Source organism: Muscardinus avellanarius, assembly GCF_963383645.1.
Source record: "Muscardinus avellanarius genome assembly, chromosome: 4".
NCBI classification, from domain to species: Eukaryota; Metazoa; Chordata; class Mammalia; order Rodentia; family Gliridae; genus Muscardinus; species Muscardinus avellanarius.
In genome coordinates, this window is record NC_137789.1 from 162013829 (window position 1) to 162038487 (window position 24659).

General features: G+C 55.3%; 1 protein-coding gene across 1 annotated transcript in view; it reads left to right on the top strand.

Moving 5' to 3' along the window:
- The window catches only part of INPP5A (inositol polyphosphate-5-phosphatase A), a gene marked incomplete at both ends in the record, with an annotated part of 184677 nt that overhangs the window by 138866 nt on the left and 21152 nt on the right, over positions 1-24659 (top strand). The window contains one exon of the mRNA XM_080695419.1: positions 9462-9546. Within this exon, the coding sequence (XP_080551545.1) occupies positions 9462-9546 (85 nt within the window). The remainder of the gene's footprint in view (positions 1-9461; positions 9547-24659) is intronic.

Here is a 24659-nt window from a genome sequence, read left to right on the forward strand (position 1 = left end):
AGTGGGCTATTGCGGGGCTCCTGAGCCCTGGGCCACACATGACATGCTGAGCCAGCGCCTCAGACTTGAGTGCTGGGTTGGCCCACATAAGGCGACCTGGGCACTGGGCACATTTTCTTCCCAGCAAGAACTGTGGCCTGAGGGGCGTCCGGGGAAACCCTCAAGTCAGGTGGGGTCACAGAACAGCTGCCTGGGGAGGTCTTCTCTCATGGCCAACGTGAGCATAGCGTGCACAGTGTGAGCATACGCCGGCTCGCACGGGGCAGGGCATGTGTGCCAAGGAGAGAAGAGGAGAAGAGGGGAGGGGAGGGGAACCCAGGCCTCCTGCAGCACCTTTCCCTACAGCTGCATGCGCGCCAGGCGGCCATCCTGGGCTCCTCACCTGCTGCCCTCATGTCCCTCCTGGACGGCCCCTGCTCAGGGAACCACAGTCAGGTTCCCAGCCCCGTGCTGCCATTCCCCAGGCCTGTGCTGTCATGACCTCTGGACACGCCTTCCCACCCGGGAGAGCCAGGCCAGCCCAGGGACTCCGCTGGTCCTTTGCAGTCCAGCCAGCCCAGCCTGTCTCCAGCGCGCAGCCTTGCCCTCCGGCCAGGGCTGGCTCCCCGCCCAGGGCTGGCTCCCCGCTCAGAGGTGGCCTGAGTCCCCAGCCTGAGTTCCCGCCCACCTTGTGAAATGCGGCCCGGCCGGTGGTGTGGGGCTCAGGCCCCTGACCCACTGCACGTGCCCCTGCCCAGCCCTGGGGTCCTCCTTTAGTCCCCTTGTTCTCCCCGGCTCCCACACTCCCTTCATGCCTGTCCAGGAGCACCTGCTGCGTGGCCCTGCGTGGTGTGGCCACAGAGGCCCCATTGCTGTGGCCACCTGCTCACGCTGCCCGAGCCCAAACCTAAAGCTGGCACTGCAGGCGCAGTGTCACGCAAGCTCAGCAAGGAGGCTGCCTCGGCCACAGGCGGCCCTCAGTCCTTCCCCAGCGCCCCTGCAGCAGCCGGGGGCTGGGCGCCCTCTCTGCACAGCAGCCCAGTTTAAGGGCCATGTCCACAGCCCTCGGGGGCGGTTCTTCCTGCTCCCGCACCAAGCTTTTCTGAGACCTCCCAGGGCGCCCGGGAGCTGTGCATTGGGCTTGGTGACCGTGCTCAGGTTGTCGGTGTGGTATGGCATTAAAGTGTGTCACTGCCACACTGCCTCGGGGCTTGGGGCCACTTTTCTGCTTGTTGCATTCCCATGAATGGCTTCTGTGGCGAACTCAGCCAGCCGCAGATCCGGACCTCCGCCACACAGGGCCGGGCCGCCAGCACAAAGGATGCTCTGTAGGAGCGGTGAATAATGGGCCGCCCTTTCATCGGGGCTGCTAACCTTTTGGCAGCCACCAGCAGGCTGCATTCTGCCGTGCTGATCGGGGAGGACAAAGCTGCGCTGGCCCTTTGAACGGACGTGGCCACCAACAGCGCAGCATTCAGGCGGCACTGGGAACCGCAGCGAGCTTTGTCTAGGTGCCGCTGCTGCGGGAGGCAGTGAGGGTGCCCTGGCTAGTCACTGTCTCCCCCGAGCTGTGGGAGTGGGGGTCGTCAGACCGTGGGGGCAACGTGCACCCCAACAATTGGGGGAAGAGGCACTCGGCACCCTGCAACTCTTCTCTAAGTCTCAGATTACCCCCAAATAAAAAGGTTAGTAAAGAAGCAGAACGAGGTCGGGTGTGACGTCCAGAGGCCAGCTCTGAGCAGAGTGGGCGCCTGCCCGGGGCCACCACGCGCGGGGCCGCACAGCGGGTCACACAGGAGCCACGGCAGGAAGACCTGCGCCTCCCTCCAGCGTGTGGCGGCCACTGTGCTCGGAAAGAATTCACACTGGAGACTTGATCAAAGCAGCCTTAGGTGGCTCAGATTTCTTTTCTCTTTCCCTTGTGGTGCTGGGGGACCCAGGGCCTCATGCCTGCCACTTCTGAGCAACATCCCAGCCAGGATTCATCACAGTCAAGTTTTGTGTGTATAATTTGTGACTTTTTGCTTTGGATTTCTGTTATAAAAGCCTAAGCAGACAGCAAGCCCCTGGCTGTGGAGAGGGCCAGGCCGAGAGGTCCGGCACACTCGGAGGGCCTGAAAGGTGTGGGGTGCCTTGGGAGCGGGGAGCCTGGGGGCCCTGTGATGGCCGTCGCACATTCAGTGGCTCGCACACCCCCCTGGGCCACTCCAGGAGGTGCCCACGTGGCTCCTGCCATGGCTCGAGGGCACCTGGAGCAGCTTGGCAGGACCTGCACTGTCCCCTGTGCCTGCTGGAGTCCTCCCCGGGGTCCGGCTGTGAGACGTCCCCTCTGAAGCGTGGCTGGGCCCATCCAGCGGGCATTTCCACGCCGCGGCTGTGAAGTCTGGGCATGAAGTGCCCCTCTGTCCCCCATTATTTTCTCACAAGCGCAGTCCATTGTCCCAGCGCTGAAGTTAATTGGATCAACATTGGGACATTTACCTTTTGTGTCCAGTCAAAAGAGCTGTTTCATGCTCATTTTGGGCACTCAGAGGAAATGACTGCGGAGAAATAATGTCCCCTCCAAACAATCCCAGCAATTAGTTTCCCAGGGAGAGGCGACGCGACTCCGGCCGCCCCCAGCCCCGCTTTGTGGCTTTACGGACGGTCATCTGTCAGCTGTCAGCCTGCTCAAAGAGCCCTCCAGCCCCAGTGTTTCTCTCCAGGCTGTTCCCAGAATCAGCCTCACTCTCCAGCGAGCAAAAGAAAAGCCAGCACGTCTCCAGGCAGAGGCGAGCTCCCGGCTAAGGATCTGGGTCACCCCGAGCGCTTGGCGCAGTGGCTGCAGGGCTATTCTCGTGCCTTCCTGACTGCCCACTGCCCTGGGAAGGGGCTGCAGGTGTCCCAGGGTCTAAGCATGCCCCTGGGCTGCCTGAGACCCGGCGGCTCCAGGACACCTCTGTCTCTGGAGTTCATCCTGCCTGGCACACAGTCCTGCAATGACTTGAGAAGCCCCCAGCCTGCAGCCCACTCCATGCCTCCTACTTGTCCCAAGCCCAGGGCCGGTGCCGGCATCTCCCGGGAACCCTGGGAACACCCCAGTCAGGTCACGTCGAGGCTAGTTGCAGTCCTGCTGAGGCGAGCTTGCTGTCCACTCTGCCCTGCATCAGATGACGGGTGAAATTCGTACTATGCTGTCATTTTACTGAAAACTAATTCGGGCATCCAGGAAAGTATAGAAGGCTGTGATAATGAAGTCCGGCTGTCCCACCAGGACCCCGCTGGCCTTCCCTGGGCCCGGGGCCTCTGTCGTGTTCTGCCATGCAGTAGTCTCTGTGTTGTGCCGTGGTCTTGGCCTCCGATGTCCCAGGCACCCACATGAGTGCTGTGGTCAGCATCGCCTGGGACTCAGGATGGGAGGGCACCTGGCCTGCTGTCGGGATGTGCACAGCCCTGAGGTGGCAGCAGCCAGAGGCCACCTCTGGAGAACTGTGGGCGTTCTGAGGTGGAGAACTCTGGGCGTTGAGGCTCCAGAGTGGGCTACAGCCCGTGTGCAGCCAGTGGTCACTGGATCTCACCTGAGGTCCCACCCAACGTGGACTCGGGGTCCCCCTTCACCTTCCTGGTGGATCTGTCTTCATCCTGTGTTGTCCACCGCTGCAGGCAGCCCGGGGCTCAGGCTCTGTGGTGCCAGCAGCCCCAGGAGGGCAGGGCCTGCTCCAGCCCGGCTCCACCTGGGCTGAGCAAGGAGCAGTGTCGAGCTGGTCATCACATTTCCCTTGTTGGGTGAGTTTATTAAAATGGCTTAAATACATTTAGGACAGACTGATCAATTAGGTTAGGTAAGATTAAGAGAAACTTCTAAGTGGTTAAATCATTATGAAATATTTTGGGTGCTGTGAGTGTTTCTACTGTTTAAAATTGACTGACAATCATAGATTCTCCCACAGCTGAGAAACAAAGTGTCTGTAGTCCATTTTCAATTGAACACAGTCGAGGCAGTTAAAAGTCCAGTGCCAGAGACCTTACCCTTGCGGCTTCTGGCTTAAAGTAAAAAAGGAAAGCAAGGAAGACCAGCTCCTGGGTGTGATGGAGCCGTGGAGGAGACGGACTGGTGAAGGGTGGCCAGCCACTCCCAGCCTCTTCCGCATCTTGGGCTCAGGAGCAATAGTTGTCTGGCGGGATCGTCCCTATGCCCTCTGACCACACAGACCCTCTGAGGCACTGGCAGCCCCACACAGGTCCATTTCCACGTGGTGAGGTGACCAAAGCTGAGATATGGCTTCTGAATCTTTGTCTGTGACTCCCCTCAAGCCCGCTGCATGGCTGCAGCAAGTGTCCTGCAGATGCGGGCAGACGAGGCCCTGACCAGGAGGAAGGCAGCACCCCGCCGCCCCCGAGAGGTGTCACGTCTTGGAATCACTGTCAAAGCAGAAGATACTCCTTCCAGGCCTAAAAAATTGATTTTTATGGCTCTTCTTGTAATTCTCTTTCTGAATTAGGCACACGATATTGATGTGGGCCTACTTTTTAATCATAATAGCTACTGACAAGGTAATTAATTTTAAAACAACTCTTTCTTTTTTCTGGCCCAAATGGCACCATATTGAAATTAAAAGTGAGTGCGGCGAGGCCGGCGGCTGGCACTCAGGCGATTGCCTCAGCGGTGACAGCCCCTTCATCTTGCTGGCCACCTTCAGAGATGGGTGTTGTTCTTAATTGGCTCAGGCTATTATATCAAAAGGAGCAGGGCAGGGAGGTGTGATGGAGTTTAGGCTTCTAATGGCATCTTACAGGAACCCAGACAGGCTGTAGGGCCGCCTCCCGCGGTCGCTGCATCCCGCCCAGCCCCTTGTGGCCTGGGAGCAGAAGGGCTCAGGAGGCCACATCCCACCTCTCCAAGCACTGGCCTCTCCAGAGCCTACCGAGTCGGCCTCCACCTGAAGTATATCAGTGTCCAACAAAGAGTAGAGCAGAATGAGCCCTTCTGTGTAACCCAGCAGGTGGTGCTGCTGCAGTCAGCACCTGCGGATGTGCCTCTGGCCCGTATCGCTGTCGTAGCTGGACAGCGCCCTGCCCCGACGCTTCATGGAATGTGCCCAGCACTTACCCCGGAGTTACCAGGTGTCCCGTAGCTTATGGACCACTCTGTAGGGTGGCCTGCGGCCTTCCCCGGGCCTGACTCACTGCACTCGGCGCTTGCTGGCTTTGCATTGCTCTTGCCTGGTGGCCTCCTGCAGAGGCCTCACCTGGACCTCCTGTCTAGAGGTGTCGGCAAGTCCAGAAATTTCCCTGACTGGCCACTGACCGCAGGAAATGCCCGGAGCTAGCAGAGTTTGGGGTAGTTTTAGCACACTGTAGGAACAGATTTTGAGTCTTCTGAAGTGAAGATTGTGTCTGGCTCACTCCGTGAGCTCATGTCTACCCTCTAACAGCTCTGCCAGCAGATCTTTCCGGATCCTCGTGTGAGCGGGGAGAGGGGCTGCGGGCCTGAGGTGTGCGTGTGGCCATTACTGTAAGTATGCGGGAGAGTTTAAGTTAGCCTTAGTATTCCCCAAAACCAAATGAAGTAACAGTATAAAAAGAAAAACATACTAAATTTTATCTGGGTTTTTATTTTTTGCGGGTCTGGGAATGCAACCCAGGGGCATTTGACCTCCAAGCTATGCCCCCTGCCCTATTTTTTTATTCTTTATTTTGAAACAGGGTCTCACTGAGTTGCAGAGAGCCTCACTAAGTAGCTGAGGCTAGCTGTGAACCACAATCCTGTCTCAGCCTCCCAAAGGCTGGGATTACAAATGTGCGCCACCATACCGGGCTCTAAATTTTATCTGTTAATCCAAATATTTTTACCACCATGGATAGTGGATTTTTCTTGGGGGCGTGAGTGCTCCTCTGCCCTTCAGTCGGCAGGTGTTGTTCAAGTGTAACCAGAGCAACATAGGTGTCTGGACACTCAAAGTGCCTCTGCCCGGCACGTGAAGCTGCTTCTCCAGGCCTCCCTGTATTAGCCTAAGAAAAAACTTTGGTTTGCTTTTTCCCTAAAAAAAGAGGTGGGGATAATCTCAGTAATCCCTGTTTTTTTCTTAAAAAAAAAAAATAGCAAGGGGAGAGGAGAGGCCCAAGGAGGGTATTTCCGATATCTTTGGCACCTGCAGTGCAGACTGGACTGACCGCAGCCCTGCCGGGTCAGCGGGTCTCCACACCCTGGCCTGCCCTCTGTTGCACAGTCCTCAAGACCCAGCACTGGCTGGGCTGCAGTTACCAATACAGTGCCTTCTCACCAGCAGGGGTACTGTGCAAATGGCTCACCAGGGGGCGCTGCCGCCTGCCTGCAGCCTCCTGCTCATCTTCCCAGCCCTTGGCACCCTCAGCTGCTCTGAGGAGCCCACAGCAGGAGATGCTGGGGAAAGGTCAGGAGCCCACTCTGGCACCAGGCCGGGACTGTCTGCCCCAGAGTCCAGAGGTGTGAATGAGATTCTGGAGACCAAGGATTACTGAGATTACAAGACTACTGAGCCGGGACGGGGTGAGGCTGACACGCGGTGGTTCTCGTGCAGGCCGCCCTCCTGGTTCTAGTTCTAATGACAGCTGTCTACGGCGGTCCCTCTGCCTCCTCTGGACACCTGGTGGGATGCTGAGCCCTGGGTGGCAGTATCTGAGCCCCTGGGGAGAAGCCACAACCTCATGATCGATGTCCTGTGGATAGCAGAGCCAGCCGCGGGAGCTGGGAATGATACCACAGAACAGCGAGACGGCCTGGGAGCTTCTCTGCCACCTCCGGTCCTGGGCTGCACTCGCAGCCGCAGCGTGGCTGGAGTTGGGGCTCTGAAGGCTGCCTCCCTTGGCCGGCGAGCCTGGGCCTGGAAGCCTGGGCCTCTTTCTCCTTGGGCGTAAGTGTGCAGGACTGGCCTGGTTCCGAGAGCCTGCAAATTAGGAAGCCGGGGCCCAGGTTCTGGATGGGGCCGTGACCTCGACAGGCCTGACACAGGTTCTCTGGGGCTCGGTTTTACTCCAAAGGATGTTTAAATGTACATTCTAAAGATGTTTCGGATACCCTCTTGCTGAGAGGCCAGGCCATCCAGCCTGCCCCTTCACTCCTGAGACACTCTTCTCTATGGAAATGCTGAATTTTAAAACAAGAAGATAGCCAGGCATGACGACACATGCTTGTCATCCCAGTGCGGTGAGGCTGAGACAAGAGGATTGCGCAGGTTCAAAGCCAGCCTCAGCTACTTAGGCTCTCAGCAACCTAGTGAGACCCTGTTTCCAAGTAAAGTATAAAATAGGCTGGGAGTATAGCCCGGAGGTAGAAAAGCCCCTGGGTTCCATCCGCAGTACCACAAAATAAATAAATAAACAAGAAGATGAGGTTATTGGCCATCTACACTACTAGTAATAACCTGTTAAAATGCAGCCTATTTAAAATTAACACTTAAAAACATTTCAATTAAAGGAAGATAAGACTTTTTGTGGAATCTAACAAGAAGATTTAACAATATGCAAGAGGAATACTAAAGGAGCCTACAGATTCTTTAAAGAACTGCCATAGGATTAAAGGATGGGCAGTTCTGCAAAGGAGCAGGCCACTCCCGAAGACGGTGTGGCCTGGGAGATGCAGGCGCCAGTCAGCGGGAAATGGGGTGAGTGTCCAGATGGGGTGACCAGCGAGAGGGTCATTACCCAGGAAAGATGCGAAGCCAAGGCTCACCAAAGGTGGGGAAGTGGAGGAGTGGCACCTGGCCCAACTGCGAAGCTCTGGTGTGCGTTACAGGGCTGTGCTGGGCTTGGGAAGTGAGAAGGGCGGGGACCAGTAGAGCAGGCCGACCTAAAAACCCGAGGGAGACACAAGACACACTACATGCTAAGAAGGACGTCCCACTCGCTGCAGCCGACGGCCTGGGAGTCTGGAGAAAGGAGGCCGCCTCCAATGAGGCAGCTTCTTGTCTGCGCAGGAGGGCCGAGGGACTGCCGCCGAGCAGGCAGTGGCAGCGGCCACGCCTGGCACAGCCACCTCTGGCTCTCAGCTCTGTAGGCGGACTACAGCGTGGCCCCGGGCCTTGCAGACCAGAAAGGCAGGAAAAGGCTGATTTGTCACTGTTTCTCAGTCCAGTGAGTGCAGGTGGATAAGCCCAGTCCACGATTAATCGGTCACCACTCTCCTGTGCCCCACCTCGTGGCGCCCTCGCTCCCTGACCCCAGCCGACCCACACTCCAGGTGTGCAGGGCCCGGAGCCCCAGCCACGCTCTAGCTCTTGCCTCCGCTGATGCACCAGCACGGGCAGCGGTGCACATCTGTGGGGTATGAGCAGGCACGCGCTGGGGCTGCAGTGGCCCTTAGGAATGGGGGGCCACGTGGGCCTTGCTGGGGTTCCCTAGCAGCCGTTGAAGCCCTGCAGTCAATCTCAGTGAGCTCTCCGAGTTCCCCTGTATCATAATTTAGTTCGCTGTTAAATGCAGCATCCTGTCTGTGGCTCCCCCTGGGCCTTGTCCTCTGGAAGGTGCAGGTGGAGCCGAGATGGCCGCGCAGGCTGTGCTTCCATAGCGGGGAGCAGGGCTCCGTTCACTAGCAAATGCCCGTTGCAAATGGTCCTTATTTGCTTTCAGATCAGAAGCAAGGAGCGCCTGCTTTGCTTCAAGAGTGAGGAATTTGCTGGTTGTGTTGCTGCCTCTGTCGGGCACACAGAAGCTTCCGGCAACACCCTAAGGGAAGCCCTCCCCATCATTGTGGCCAGGGTGTGCTTCTCACACGTTGTGTGACTGATTTAGAATACACATGAAGATCTAGCAGGGCAATACCTAGTTGACGTAGAGCATATATACATCCCTGTCAGAACTGTCCAGGTGGGATGTGTATTCTAAAACAAGTTTGACCCCGTGTCCTGCCGGGAGGAGCGCTCAGGTGGACAGGCCTGGGCTGTGCTCATGGAGGATGGGCAGGCCTGGGCTGTGCTCCTGGAGACCCCGCGTCCTGCCGGGAGGAGGGCGCAGGTGGACAGGCCTGGGCTGTGCTCCTGGAGACCCCGCGTCCTGCCGGGAGGAGTGTGCTTGGACAGGCCTGGGCTGTGCTCATGGAATCCCGCGTTCTGCCAGGAGGAGTGCGCTTGGACAGGCATCCTGGGCTGCACCTGGCCGTGCAGTGGGGTCCTGAGGCCTACCGGGTGGAGTGGAGCACGGGCAGCAGGCCCGCATTGCGCTCGGCCTGTGAGGGGCTGCTCCCTGCTCCTCTCTGCGTCGCTCACCCTGTCAGACTCCCGACTGTGTCCCTCCTCCCCTCCCCTCGCCGGTGTCCTTGCTGGCCAACGCTGCTTCCCTGGGCTTGGTCAGTGTTGCCCAGCCCAGCTGGCGAGTGACAGCTGGCAGGAGTGACTAGCCTCCATCCTAGTCCCAGGTTAGGAGGAACAGGGCAGGAGACAGAGTTGAGAACAGGCGTGAGGGAGACGTGGCTGGCCCAGCCGTGCGTCTCCACCCTCAGTGACCTCTGTCGTCTTGTCTTCTCCTAGAATCATCGATCAGCGATTCGAGAAGGTTTCCTACTTTGTCTTTGGTGATTTCAACTTCCGCCTGGATTCCAAGTCTGTTGTAGAGGTAGGTGTGGGCCTCCTCTTTGCGGCCTGTGCAGCTCCACTTTTACAGGACTGCGGTCATGGCAAGGAGGGTTGTCCTCATGGGCAACTTCCATGAAATTGTTTTCATTGTTTATATTTATTTACAGCAAAAACTCCTAAGAAACACCTTAGACTGTCAGGAGAGGGGTCTTTGTTGGATTGGGGTGCCGCCAAGTCCTGTGGGGGTCACCCAGGCAGCCCTGGGCCTCCAGACCAGCTCAGGAGAAGCCACCGGGGAGCCAGGGCTGCTCGGGCTCCTCACTGACTACATTTCAGCTACTTTTTCGTCATTGCAAATGTCAGAACTGTACAAGTCCATTTTAAATCCTGCACCTGTCTACAGACTGTTTGTGTGGCTCGGTCATCAGTGTCTCACTCTTGGGGAACCCAAAGGCTGTGCAGGTGCCTGGGGCCCAGAGGCTGGCAAGCCTCTGCCCAGAGCCTAGCTACCAAGGTTGGAGGAAGCTGTGGGGCCTGGGCGTGTCACCAGGAAGCCAGCCCCAGCGTGCAGCCACAGGCGGCCTTCCCCCAGAGGCCCACTGCAGGTGGGCGTTGACCTCACTGCCTTGGCTCCGTGCAGCTGTGCTGCTGGGAGCCCTCCTGCTGGTCCCCTGCGGTTCTGGGGGCTGTAGATGTGCTTGCTTAGCCGCAAGGGAAGCCCCAGCATGCTGTAACTGAGCCGTAGAAGACATCCTGTCCTCAGGGTGGACAGCATACATGAGGAGCGGGAACGGCCCTGGGGACCCCCCGTGCAGCGGCAGCGAGGGCCTACAGCGCTGCCTGGTCACAGCTGCCCTAGGGCCGCTGCAGCTGGTGTATAGCCCCTCACCCTCGAGAAGCCCAGGCTCCCTGCCTTCACTATTAATCTGGCACTTGCAAAGGACTAGGAGGAAATCAATAGTTTTTAACTGGATTGTTTGCTCAATAAATAAACAGATGTGTCTTAGGTTCACACATTAATCGTTACAGAGTTTTTGTGGTCCTTTAAACCCTATGGATAGCTACTGTTCATTTGACAAGTAAAAATTATTTTTAATTATATTTCATACACACTTTACCATGTAAGTAAAGCAAATCTAGTGAGCAATATGTAATATTATTTTAGAATAGTTTTATTTAGGACCAGTTAGTGAAGTGAAAGCCAGAGTTCGGCAAATAAAGGACCATTTCCCTCATGGAATCAGGAGTTCATGGAAGCTTGACGGTACACAGGAGGGAGCCTGCCCCATGCACCCCGCGAGGAGCCTGCCAGGGCAGCGCCTACAGGCCCACCATCCTTTCTCTCCACCCACAGAGCGGCCTCAGGGACAGCCTCCTGCCCTCCAGCCCTCCCCGCACTGCGCAGGGCCTGGAGGACACTGTCTTCTAAGCTGGGCAGTCCCAAGGTCCAGAGTAAGAACGGGAAGGGTGTGGTGTAGACAGTGACCCTTGTGTGTTGTAAGAAGATGCCAGGAATTCGTATTGCCAGGATGTGCCAGTTCTGTCTGACAGTGCATTCCAGAAATGCAGGCCTGGAGCCTGCGGGGCAGTTCTGGTGGACCAGCCCCAGGGCCACGCAGAAGTTCCTCTGGAGGCAGAGATGGCATTCCTCTTGCAAATGAGAGCCTAAGTTGTTCTGTGTGTATTAGTGGCCAGGGCTAATAAACCCATCAAGCCTCAGCCACCATGTGCGGTGCACACTCCCCTCCACCGCGCTGGCGTGAGGTCCTAGCTTTTAGGAAGCAGGACCCACCCCATAGCCCATCCCTTGGCATGCTTCCAGCACCTTGCTCACTGGGTGACATTTTTGTGCTTGCAGGCAAGATTTGTCAAAGGTTAATTAAGCTCATCTCCAAAAACAAAGGGCCAGTGAGCTGGAGCCTGGCCACAGTGAAGCAAAGCCGTTAAACCCAGGACTGTTCACCTTGCTGGGTCGGCAGGGCCCGGGCGGCCTCAGGAGGTGGCACAGCCTAACCTGCTTGCCACTTGCAGTGGAGGGAGGATTACAGGGATGGGCCCTGCCAGGCTGCCTGTGAAAGAGGCTCTGTGTGTGCCAGGGAAGAGGCTGGTCCCCCAGGAGCCAGCAGCGTCTTGCATTTCAAATGCAAATTCATGCAAACATGCTTGCAGAGCAGAACTGAAGAGATGATACTGTGATCACACTTTGCTCTGCTTAAGCCATAATTAAAACACACACAAATTAAACAGATGATCCTGCGCTGTCTAACAGGACCCTGCGTCATCACACTAATTAATAATGCAGCTTACACTCAGCCCTGCTGGGCTGTTGGGAGGGTGTGTTTTACGCCTTGCGCGGTGGCGACTGGCAGCTGGGTGCTCAGCTGGTCGTGGTGACGCAAAGTGACAGCGGTGCCAGGCGCACCCGTCTCTGTGCTGCCCGGCCGGCCACACCTGCCGCCCTCGCCTCCCGACAGTGGCGATGATGGATGTGGTTTTGGAGGCTGGTGTTCCTTTTCAAAAACCAGTTGCTGGTTGCTGACAGGTACATGCTGGGCTGCCAGCTGGGCCTGTGGGAACGCAGGCGCAAGGGCGCTGCCGGCTCTGTAGCTGCCGCGGGGAGCGCTCCCCAGACAGCTTGAGCACATTGGAGAGCCTCACCACGCATGCCCCATGGTACGTCAGGTCAGGCGGGGGAGGAGGACCGAGCCAGCAGCCACCAGCTCAGGCCGCAGGGTGGCGTGAGCCCGGCACCAGATCACAGGCACAGCCCACTCCCAGGACGGCAGTAGGTCAGCAGGAAGGAGGCATGAAGCCTGTCCTCACCCTCTGGGACCCCCCCAGCTGCCTCCAGCCCTGCCCAAGGCCACTGTTCAGGCTTAGGCTGGAGTGCGGCCAGGGCCAGGAGAGAGGCCTGTGCTCTGGTGTCCAGCGGTGGCACCGCAGGGACTTGGGGGGCAAGAGTGGCTGTGATGGTCACTGAGAGCGAGTGGTAGGTGTTAGCAACTCGGGCTTAATGTGGCACCCATGCAGCTGTGTCCAGAGCAGGTGGAAAGACTGTCTGCTTCAGCTCCCAGAGACCCCCCAGGAGGTTTAGACGTGTGCACCCGCTCGCCTTGTACATTTCCCACCTGAGCTGGGCCTTCCTGCCAGCAGCCTGGCGCTGCGGCCACTGGCATCTGTGGCCCTCCCATGTTGGGGCTGGCCCCCAGCAGTGTGTCCTGCAGCAGATCCTCTGGAAGTGCCGGCCACCTGTGCGGTGGCCAGTTCCAGGGCAAGGTCAGCGCTGCGGCCCTCCATCAGGTGTGCGAGCAAACTGCCACCCAACTTGCAAGCGTGCTGGTTGTTTTTAAATAATGGCAACAGCAGAATTGCCCATCAAAATCACTAAGCATATTTGTTCTTGATGTTGTTTGTGGCACTGGGGATTGAACCCAGGAGCATTCTACCGCTGAGCTACAGCCACAGCTGTTTCTATTTTTTTTTATTTTGAAACAGTGTCTCACATGCTGGCCTTGCACCTGGGATTCTTCTGTCCCAGCCTACCAAGGACTGGAATTATATATGTGTGCCACCTTGCCAGGCACTGAAATTATTTTTAAATGACTGACTTAAAAAGACAGTCCTTGATTTGGGTTATTTCTATCTAGGACCTGTGGTTTCAGCTGGAACGTTAGAGTGTCATACTGAGTCTTAACAGCTTCTTTGGGGTTTATATTCAGGCTTTTTCTTCTAGGAACATCACTTTCTAGATTTCAATTAGCCAGCATCTCTAGCTGACCAAAAATCCCATTTCTTAGAAAGAGAAGACAGAACAGCCTGGCTTGGCTTTGCCGCCCAGGGTCTGTTAGAGGACCTAGTGGTTCTTGGCGTCTCTTCCTGGCCACGCCGGCCACGGCCTGCTGGGGTTCGCACAGCTCAGTTGAGAGTCCTGGGACCCTGTCTCAAGGGCTCTGTCTTCCTCTGCCATCCCCGCTGCTCTGAGCTTGGGGACATCCTGAGGTCCCTGCACCATGCCTACAGCAGGCTGTCCTCCAGCCAAGACTGCTGCCCCGGGCCATGGTGGAGGGCGCCAGGGGCCCCGCTGGCCAGCAGGAAGAGCCTGGGGTTCCTTCTGGAAATACACTGTGCCCTCCTCGGTGTGGGAGCAAGCGGTGCTGCCTTTACTCTGTGGGCACAATGGCTGTCTCTGCTGGCTGCGGGGGAGGCAGGAGCAGTCTCGGGAAAGGAGATGAAAGGGTCTTTATAGCAGCTTGTTCTGGGTGGACTGTCAGCAGTGTGCAGCAAGCAGGAAGGCCACACGGGCCACAGTGCCCGTGGGTCAGGAGGTAGAGTCAGCACGCTAGGGTGGCGTGTCAGGAAGACCCCTGGCTCTAAACACAGTCATCGCCCTCACAGGTGGGCGTCTTTGCAGATGCCTCCTGGTTCCGCAGTGAGCTGCCTGGGGGTCCTCAGCTGCCACAGCTCCCCAGCCCTGCACCTACGCCCCCTGCTCTGAGTCTCACCATCCCTGCCACATCCCCCAGCCCCAGGTGAAGAGGCTTTAGTTTTTAGGATGTGGAGCTCCGTAGGCCCTGAGGACATTCGAATGAGGGTCTGCTGGCACAAGGTCGCCCTGACCTGCCAAGAGGGCACAGGCCCTGCCCAGTGAGCCGAGTCTCAACAGGCCAAGGATTTGAGGAAATGCGTGGGGTATGTGAGCAGCACCCACGCCTGGCTGCAGACTGCCACTGATGTGGTCAAGGCACCCCAGCCCAGGGCCCCTCCAGCCTCCTGGGCTCGTGCCCCACAAACCGTGGGCCAGCGGGGATGTAGAGGGCCCAGTGAACACCGCCCTGCTTCTATGAAGGGGTGTGTGTGTGTGCACACGCGCGCACGTGTGTGTCTTAGGACAGGAGACTGAAACCTCAGCCGGGGTCAGTGCAGGATTATTTTGACATGCCATTTAGTCCTGCTGTTTCTGTCAGGAATGCTCTGACCCCGGGGTGCGTCACCCTGCTGGTTTGCTGGGGATGTCTTCCCTGGAGGGCCCAGCCCTCTGCAGGGCCTGGGCCTGGGCTGGTCTCTGTCACATGACCCCTGGTGCGGGCAGCCATCGGCGTGCTCGCCTGCTGGCTGCACCCTGCTGTGGGGTGGGAATGGCCTGGGTTTGCTGGGTACTTTGGGGTGGGAATGGCCTGGGTTTGCTGGGCACTTTGGGGTGGGAATGGCCTGGGTTTGCTGGGCACTTTGGGGTGGGAATGGCCTGGGTTTGCTGGGCACTTTGGGGTGGGAATGGCCTGGGTTTGCTGGGCACTTTGGGGTGGGAATGGCCTGGGTTTGCTGGGCACTTTGGGGTGGGAATGGCCTGGGTTTGCTGGACACTTTGGGGTGGGAATGGCTTGGGGTTTGCTGGGCACTTTGGGGTGGGAATGGCCTGGGTTTGCTGGGCACTTTTTAAAAGTGTTTCTTACACTTTCTGTTTCCCCTGACAAACGTGAGTTTTGAAGCTACTGATTTCCACCTCTGCACTCTCAGTTAAACGGCTGACCAGTCATGCTCGTTTTCATTCCTCCAGTTTGTTTAAGACTCGAGGTGATGTCCACAGACACGAGACGAAGGGATGGGTCACCACCACTTGGGTTTGTGTTCCTACAGCTCATAGCTGTCAAAGGACGAGTGTCTCTGCCAGAGCTGAAGACCTGAATTCTTGGTACCCACTTGCAGTGACCTTCGTTTAAACCAGAAACTCACATGCTTATCTATGGTGGGTGTGGTGTTCTGAGATGCAGCCCAGGGTTCTGGATTCTGAGCAGGGTTTGGGCAGTCTGGTCCATAGACCAAAGCGTCCAGGCGTGTTGGCGGTGTGTTATGAGGCCTTTTGGTTAATACCACCTCCAAGCAAAAGCATTATGTTGATTTAATAGTGTACTGCGTAGTGGAACACAAATTTATATTAATGTTCAGCATTCCCAGGAGAACTATTTGTAGCCTAAAGAATGTTCATCCTCAGATCAGTTCCACCTTCTGGAGGCATTCAAAGCGTTTGAGCCTAGCAGCAATGATTTCCCGTTACCTGATGTAGAGGAAGGCCTGTCCCAGCCAGCTGCCAGGGGACCTTCCCTGCTCCCGTCCTTCCTCACAGCGGCCTGACAGCTGGTACAGGAAGCCTACACGCAGCCCTCATTGCTTCTGGCCATTGCATGCCTGGATTTAACCAAGGGCAGGAAGAAGGTTGGGCTGTGACAGGTCTCTTGTGTGCGCCTGTGGCCGCCCTTGCAATGCAGAGCCTGCCTGAGGTCATGTGCTCCCCGCTCGGGCGCTGGCCCCTGGCTCGGATTCCTCGACACCTGGAGGAGGGAAAGAAGGGACACCCCAGAGCTCAGCCAGAGAAACCACGGTGCTGGCGCAGCAGTGAAGGGTGGGCGAGGCAGGCGGTCCCGCACAGCGCTGGGGTCTCTGGGTTTTGAGAGGCCCCATGGCCTGTGGTCCTCAGTGGTACTGTGAACTGTTAGAATTCAGACAGGGCAGGTGCAGCTACCTGATCTGTGACCGGAGGGTCAAAATGAAGGCCTGTGGAGGGGCACAGAGCGGGGCCGACCCGGGAGGCGCTCAGCACCTTCTCCAGCTCTCCAGCCCTGCCCAGCGAGCGCATGCGAGGAGCATCATCAGCACAGTGGCTCAGACTGCTGCCTCTGCTCCGGCTCTGAGGGAGGCTCCGCCTCAGTCCCGCCCCGCCCCGCTCCCACCTCGTCCTCAGCCACAGGCCTAGTCATCGCTGTCCCCATCGACGTCTTGGAGACTGTGGTCCAGGTTCTAGTGAGTTACAGACCAGAGCACAAGGGGCTGTACGAGCACCCCGCGGTGCCCCAACACCCAGCCAGAGGTTTTCCTGCCGCCTGGAATCCAAGGTGAGCCCGCGAGCTTGGTGGATGGAAGCCCGCATTGAAATTCATGACGCGCCTGGCCCACGAGATTCACTGTGCGTAGACGTGCTGTGTCTCGGGCCCCTTTCTTTACGCTGTCCAAGACCATGTTTTAAGGCCCATTTCTTTTACAAGCACCTCCTTTCAGATGTCCCTGTGAGCCTCTGTGTGTGGCTGGAACCTGGCCGGCCCGCCCGGCTTCTTCGCCCTGTCCCTGGGCTTTGTTCCCGATTTCACGCTATCAGAGGGTCTGCATGTTTCTTGCCTGCAGTTGTCAGAGGGATAAAGGCTCAGAAGCAGGGTCACATTTAGAGGGATGGGCGTGAAAATTGGTAAAATGTATCTTCAGGCCCACCCACCCGCTGCTGGCCTGGCCAGGCAGGGACCGGTCTCCAGCAAGAGGGGGCCCTGTGCAGCACTCGGGGGTGCGGGCCGAGTTCTGCTTCCCTCCTGTGCAGCCTGTCCCATGAGCCTCCCTCAAAGTCACTGCAAGTGCTGACGGGGGCACAAGGGTAAATGCATGGGTCAGCATGGCTCCCTGTGCTGCAGGACTGTGGTATGGACACTCTATTGTGGTCTGACGCCTCCTTCCCGGCCTGCTGCGGGCGCAGGCAGCTTGAAGACACCCTTCAAGGCTGGCCGCGAGCTCCTGAGACCACGGCCCCATAGCCTGGGGCCCATGGAGCTGCCCTGCTGCGAGTACCTTCACCTGGAGGCACAGACCCAGCCCAGTGGGTGAGAGGCAGGAGCTTCCACATTCTGTCCTCAACACAAAAGAAGGCTTTGTCTGAGCGCTCTGGCAGAGAGAGTTGCGTCCATGGGTCCTGGCCTTGCGTTGCCAGGCAGAGGCCAGGCGAGACGGCCTCCACAGGGGAGGAAGGGCCGCCTCAAGGAAGGGATCGCTTTGTTGTTTCCCACTTTAAGATGGTTTTGCTTATAGTTTGATAAAACCTGACCCAGCTTCGTGGGGACCCACTTGGCTAGAGAGCCCTGTGCCTCCAAGCTGGACCTGCCCGGTGGTCTCAGCAGCATCTGCCCACCCGCTGCCCCTCATGGGAAACCTTGCACGCTTAGAGCAGCGTTGTGACTGTCAAGGGCTCATGGCTGAGAAGCCAAGCAGCCCTCAACACCTTTGCTGCTGGCGGACTTAAGGAGCCAGTGTCTGTGGATGTCCCCAGGGGCTGGGCAGGTGTGGGAATCGCAGCATAATCTCCTGCAGGAGGTCTTGGTTTGAAAAGAAGAAAGCCCTAATCCTCTTGGGGATGATTTAATTCTGGAGAATGCTCTGGAATATTTTTTTTCAAGCTACACCCCCAGATCAATTTTTTTTTTATTGGTGCACTGTATTCATACATCATAGTGGGATAAAAACTTTTTGTAGACATACATGCACACATCGCCCAGTCAGCCCCCACCCGATCCCTACCCCATTCCCTCCCCATCCCTCCCTCCCATGCTTGGCTTAGTGGTTGACATCTAGTTTTATAGCAATTTATCCAAAATTAAAAATGATAATCTCACATAACAGTTTCATTTGTCTGATACCAAGCTTTTGATGCCTTAAAGATAACATTTCAATATTTCTTTTTACTTTCTTTCTTACAAGAGAATATTTTTTCTATTTTTTTAGGTGAAACTATCATATATTTATATATTTATTTTTCAGAAAAAAAAAATCTATCCTAATATGGAATATGGACTCTAGATACCCAAAACGATCTCGAAAAAGAACAAAGCTAGAAGATATATATTTTCTGATTTCAAACCATATAAAGCTACAATAATTGAAACAGTGTAGTACTATTCTAAAGACAGATATATAAACCGTTGGAATTAAATACAAGCCTAGAGCTAAATTCTTCCCTATATTGTCAAGTTATTTTTGACAAGGTTTCCACGAACATTTGGTGGTGGAAATAATAATCTTTTAACTAAATATTGTTGAAAAATAATACTTACATGGAAAAGAATAAAATTGGACCCTTACCTAATCCCATATACAAATAGATAAAAGACCTAAATATAAATCTTAAAACTATAAACTTTTAGGAGAAAATCTGGGTCATAAAACCTCACAACATTGAAATTGGCAGTGATTTCTTGGATATGATTTCAATGGCACAGGCAACAGAAGAGTATACAAACTCCCTAAAAAATAAATAAAAAAATATTGTATATCCAAAGACAATGTAAACAGAGTTAAAAGTTACTAATAGAATGGGATAAAATATTTCCAAATGCTATATCTGAAGGTATATTAATATTCCAACTAGAAATCCTAAAAATTAACAACAATAAAGGCAAACAATACAATTTAGAGATAGGTAAAAGACTAACATAAATAATGAATCTCCACAGATAACCAATCTTAGTTGTCTGTTGGATGGAAAATCTTGTTTCTCTGGTTCTAGTGTGTGTTACCTATTTCTTCTTTGTAGTTAATCTCTTTGAGTATTTTCTCTAGTGCTGGTTTTGAAGACATAAATTCCTTCAGTTTCTGTTTGTCATGGAAGCTTCTTATTTCTCCATCTAATTTGATAGAAAGTTTTGCTGGGTAGGAAATTTTTGGCTGGAAGTTGTTTTCTTTCAGAGTTTGGAATATGTTACTCCAAGGCCTTCTGGCTCTCATGACTTGGTTTGGGAAGTCTGGAGTGATTCTGATTGGTTTGCCTTTGAATGTCACTTGGCCCTTTGTTTTTGTTGCCTTTAAGATTCTCTGCTTGGCTTCCACATTGGTCATTTTGACAATTATGTGGCGTGGGGATCCTCTTCTCCGATCCTGTCTAAAGGGAGTTCTATAAGTTTCCTGGACCTGTGTACCAACCTCTTGCTCTATGTTTGGAAAATTTTCTGCTATTAATTCTTTGAAGAGATTATTGATCCCTTTGGTTTCACTTGCTTTTCCCTCCTCTATTCCAATTATTCTTAGGTTAGCTCTCTTAAAATGGGCCCATATTTCTTCAATATCAGATTCCTGCTGTTGGATATTTTTTTCTAGATTAGAAACTATGTGTTCATTTTTGGAATGATCATCTTCTAAGAGCGAGATTCTGTTTTCCATGTGGTCTAATCGGTTGTTTGTGCTTTGAATTGAGGCCTTTACTTCATTAATTGCATCCTTTATCTCTTTTTGGCTCTATCTGAGTTCTTTTCGAAGCACCTCTATTATTTCTACAGTTATTTTCCTGATTTGATCTTCTAGAAATCTCTGATTTTCTGTTTTATTGGGTTCTGATGTTGTGGGGTTGTGGGCATTCATTGCTCCAGTATTATTCCTCTTTCCCATGATTTTGGAAGTTTGTGCCTTCTCTGGGTTCTTCCCTTGGGTCACTATGACTTCACTTAAGGTGTTCTGGATCTCGAGTCTGTAGTATCTCAGACCCCACTACTCCTTTACTGGGTTGTATCACAGAGTCTCCGACCCAGAGAGTCGATAGAGGCTGCTTTAGACTGTGGGGGGTGCCAGGTTGCACGTTCTCCTATGGTGTGATATCTCTGCCACCGCCACTCCCCCACTGGGTCAAGTCCCAGGGAGTACAGTACTGGGATTTCTCCTCTGTGGCCCGCTATTTGACTCACTGTTCTTGAGTACGCAGATGTAGCTGTACTGGACTCGGTGAATTCACTGCTGCTGCCGCCGGTGGCAATATTGCGCCGCTGCTACGCCCTCGGTCGTGAGGCTGGCGTATTTTTTCTTCTCTGGTTTTGAGTTCCACTCTGAGTCCCTGCAGCGTGTGCTGAGCTCAGCCACTGGGAGCTTTAGATGCTTCCTGCCCCGAGAAATCCCGCCTGGCTGTTCCGCAGCGGTTCACCTCGCCTTGCTGTAGCTGTCCCGTGAACTCGCCGCTGCCGCCAGCAGTATGGTACTGCTGCCGCGTCCTCCGGCATGAGGCCGGTGTATCTCCTCTGTGGCTCTGAGCTCTGTTCTCAGTCCGCTTTCTCTCTGGAGCCTGGTGATTTTTTTGTTTGTCTGGTGATGGTGTATTCTGGCTATGAAAGGTGCTGATTTTGTGGTAATGGAGATTGGTTGTTAGCAGGGCTCTTAAGCCCCGCTTTTCTCGGTCGCCATCTTCCCGGAAGTCTGCCAAGTCTCTGCTCTGGAATATTACCTCCAGCGGCTGCCTGTGCTGATTCTGGGGACAGTGCTACTTCAAGGCTAATTGGTAGCTCTTGTCCCCCTCATGGAGAGAAAGCAAGAAGAGGGTCTCTAGAGAAGGTAGAGAGAGGGCCTGGTGGGGCCTGGAGCCCCCATTATTTAATGTGCCTTCAGCAGCTAACCACTGGTTTTCATCCACCGACTCAAGTCAGGATTAAACCTTCTCAGCCTCTTTGTGCAGTCGCCAGTAAGCAACCAGCCACCCAGACAGGGCACTGTCGGCCCCTCCCCGAGAACAGCCAGGCAAGATAGCACTGTGCCTGAAGGCTCCAGAGGTCCGCCCCATGTCAGGGAGTTCCACCAGCCTGCCTGCTCCTCTGGCACGGGTTTGGGGCAGGAGGACACAGCAGGCAGCTGGTTCCTTGGTCCCTTCCGGGATGCTCTGGGAAGCACAGGAGGTCTGCGGAGGAGGCTGGGGGCCGCAGACAGGGCAAGTGATTCTGCTGCCCAGAGGCTGGGGCCTGCGCCCCTTCACAGAGCTTCTTAACTGCTTGAGAGGGCCAAGACAGGGGATCCCTCTGAGAGGGGCCAGCTCTTGAGGTTCCAGGTGGCACCAGGAACTGTTGCCTAGGGATGTGTTCTGATCCTAGGAAGGGAGTTTATGACTGCAGCAACTAACCAATGGCCTGGTCTGCTTCAGAAAACACATATACCCAAAGTAGTAATCACAGGAAATGACCGAGCAATCGGGCTCAGTCATTGCAACAGAAAGGGGGGTTCCCAGGCTGAGGTTTCTGCTGACGTTTTCCAGTACATCTGAATGTAGCCTCCATCCTCTACAGCTGGCCTGACCTGGGCAATTTGTGTGTGTGTGTGTGTAAGAGAGAGAGGGAGAGGGAGAGAGAGGGAGGGAGGGGGGGAGGGAGGGAGACTGGAGAATGAACCCTGGGGCATTCTACCTCCAAGCTATGCCTTGACCCTGTTTTATTTTGTATTTTTTAAACATTCTCATAAGTTGTGAAGCTGGCCATGAACCTGTGGTCCTCCTGTCTCAACCTTCCAAATGCTGGGATTATAGGCGTGCTATAATCCACCATGCCCAGCTAGGCCATTCTTCTATAGCACAAAGTGTCCCTTATGGCTTGGCCACAAGACTAATGACTGTAGAGCCTCCAGAGTCTCAGCCCAGGAGCCGCCGTGGGGCATCCCAGGACCCTCCTCACCTCAGCGAGATCTAGACCCCCGTGGCAGCGAGCCAGTGTGCAGAGCTGAGCCTGGAGGCCACACTTCCTGTGGCCCCGGCTGGGTGCCCTGGCCTATGCTGGGTGCCTGGCTGGGTGCCTGGGCCTATTGCTGGGGCTCCTGGGGTTCCGGTTAGAGAGCGGGGACCAGGATATCATAGTCTGCAGAGACAGGGCAACACAAAGGCCAGCAGTTCCTTTCCACCAAGGAGTCTTTTGACTACAAAAAAGATTTTCAACTCACATGGCTTCTTGTGTTTTCTGTAGTGGAGGCAAAAGGCAGCCTGGGGAGGTGCCAGTGCTGGGTTTGTGGGGAACTAGGCAGATACATCCCTGCCTTCCTGCAGCTGGTGGGAACCTGGTGAGGCTTCGGGGAGGAAGAACGGGTCAGACCCCAGGCTCTGCAAAGGCAGGCCAGGCTGGGTGCGGGCACAGAGGCTGCAGGAAGCCCTCGGGTTGATAGGGGCCACAAAGGGCCAAGAGGGCCTCGGAGATGGGAACCACCCCCTGCAGCTGGATCCAGGCGGAAGGCCCCTGCAGACTGCTGGTGATGTACATACCCTGAAATGCGTCTTAGAAATATCCTGGCTGGATGTGTCCGCAGAGGCCCCGGCTCTGCCTGTAACTCTGACTCACATCTAGCAGCTCAGCAACCAGAGAACTACTAGACCCCACAATCCCGCCTTCACTCTGAGCTCTGAGCTGCTCTGCCTGGGTCCCGTTGCTGGTAGAGATTTGAAAAGTCTATACTGACGTAGTTTTTCTTGCTATGTCTCCTAGCATCATAGTCCAGAAATGATCCCACAGGACTTTCGAATGTAACTTCCCAGTGACATGTCCTGGGCTCCCCAAGTCAGGCTGTGTGAGGACCAGGACAGGCCAACTCAGATCCCTCAGCAACGCACTCCTGAGGAGCCCGGTGCTCCTTGGACACCGAGCTCTCCTGCAGGTGTATGCAAGGCCACAGGGGTGGGGTCCTGGTTCTTGTTTTGAGCTGCAGGACAAGTCTGTGGCCTTCACGTGCCCAGGGAAACCAGGAGCCAAAGCTATTGTTTCACGCTGGGAATGGAACCCAAAGGGTTCTACCTTCAAGCCACACCCCCAGCTCTATTCTTATTTGGAAACAGGCTCTCATTAACTTGCAGGGGGCCTCATTAAGTTGCTGAGGCTGGCTTTGAACCCGCAATCTTCCTGTTTCAGCCTTCCAAGTACTGGTATCACAGGCATGGGCCACTACACCTGGCTTCAGAGAATTCTTGGCTGTGTCAGAGAGCACAGACAACTTTTGTTTTTCTAAATGGATTCTTTAACACTGCATTGAAAAGACCTGGCAGTTAGGCTCAACAGGCTGTTTGCCTTTAATAGAGTTTTGAACTTTAAGGGGGAGCAGTTGTGACAGCTGAGTAGGAGTGAGGGGACAGATTTGGTTCCTGGATGAGTCTCCAGGGCCAGTCACACATCAGACGCCTGCGCATCAGGCGTCTGATCCCTGGGGGGCTTCGTGCGAATCAAATGGACTGTAAAAATCATGGGATTCGACCATGCAGAAGCAGCCTGCCCACTGTCTCCAGAGCCCTGGGCTCGACGTGGGTCCAGGCAGCACGCTTTGCCAGCTTTCCCAGCAAAGGGAAGCCAGGGGTATGCTGTCTACAGACAGATGGCTGTTGGTCATGCACAGTCCTGAAAATTCCAGGAGGGAAGCGTGCTCTGGCCCCCGCTGGACAGTGCCGGTCAGCCTTCTTGTGCCCTTTCATTGCTACTAATAATGCGATGAATTTAGATACCCTTTTAAAAATAGCATTTGGGTATCTATCTCTCTCTCTCTCTCTCTCTCTCTCTCTCTCTCTCTCTCTCTCTCTCTCCTCTTTCTCTCTCTCTCCCCTTTCAAAAGACCAAAATCCCTTCTGTAGCAGTTGAGCCGGAAAGGCTGGCGGGGCAGTTTTCTGCACGAGTGGTCACGACTTCTCTGGATTGAAAGCAAAGGGAAAGCAGCCTTCCCTGCTCAGTGCCCCCTCGTTCCTTAAAACCTGTGAATGAGGCGGCCCCACGGGAGAGGGAGTAGGAGCAGGGGGCGGTGCCGCCCTTTGCCCAGCCCAGGGCACTGCCAGAAGTTTATCCTTGGGGAGCGGTGAAGTGGTACAGAGAAAGCTGGCCTTTAAAGCTTCTTGCAGATGCCTTGGGGAGACAGCCCTGAATGTGCTGGAGAGCCCTGCAGGGCCACAATGGCTGTCTGCAGCCCGGGTCCCCATTCACAGCAGGGCTTAAGCCACTTAAGCCCTCCATTAGCATCTGGCTGGGCCGACCTCCTTGGGCCCAGGGCTCACAGGGTGGCCAAGCCCTGCTGGGTTTGTTTGGGTGCTTGTCCTAATCCCCCCATTCCAGGACTGATTTGTGACACTGGAGTCCAAAAGCCACTCTGGGGGCTTGGCCTGCTGGCTGGTCTGTGCCCTGAATGCCAATAGCCTGTCCTAAGTGTGCTCTGGGAGTGGCAGCCCTGCTGGGACCCTGCACCCGCAGCTGGCCCTGCCCCTTATCCTTAGCGGCCACAGGAGGGGGGTAGGGGGGTGCACAATCTCCACAGCAAGCTGACAGGGCTGCCCAGGGGCTAGTGGGCCTCCTGCCCAGTGGGGTCTTTCCCACAGCAGGACCCCGCAGCCGTGCCTTTGAGCTGCTCCCTGACCCAACAGGCAGGGCCTTGCCACCTCTCCCGGATCTGCAGTGTGGACCTGCAGGTCTTGGGGTGTGTGTGTGTGTGTGTGTGTGTGTGTGTGTGTGTGTGTCTGGGTTTGTATCACTTCTGCTGCTCGAGGCCCTTGCCTTGGGGGCTCAGTGAGGAGGAGTGCTCCTCTGTCAGGGGGAGGGTCTCCAGCTTTGTCCTCCTTTGGGAAGTGACCCCTGTTGACCCTTGTCATAC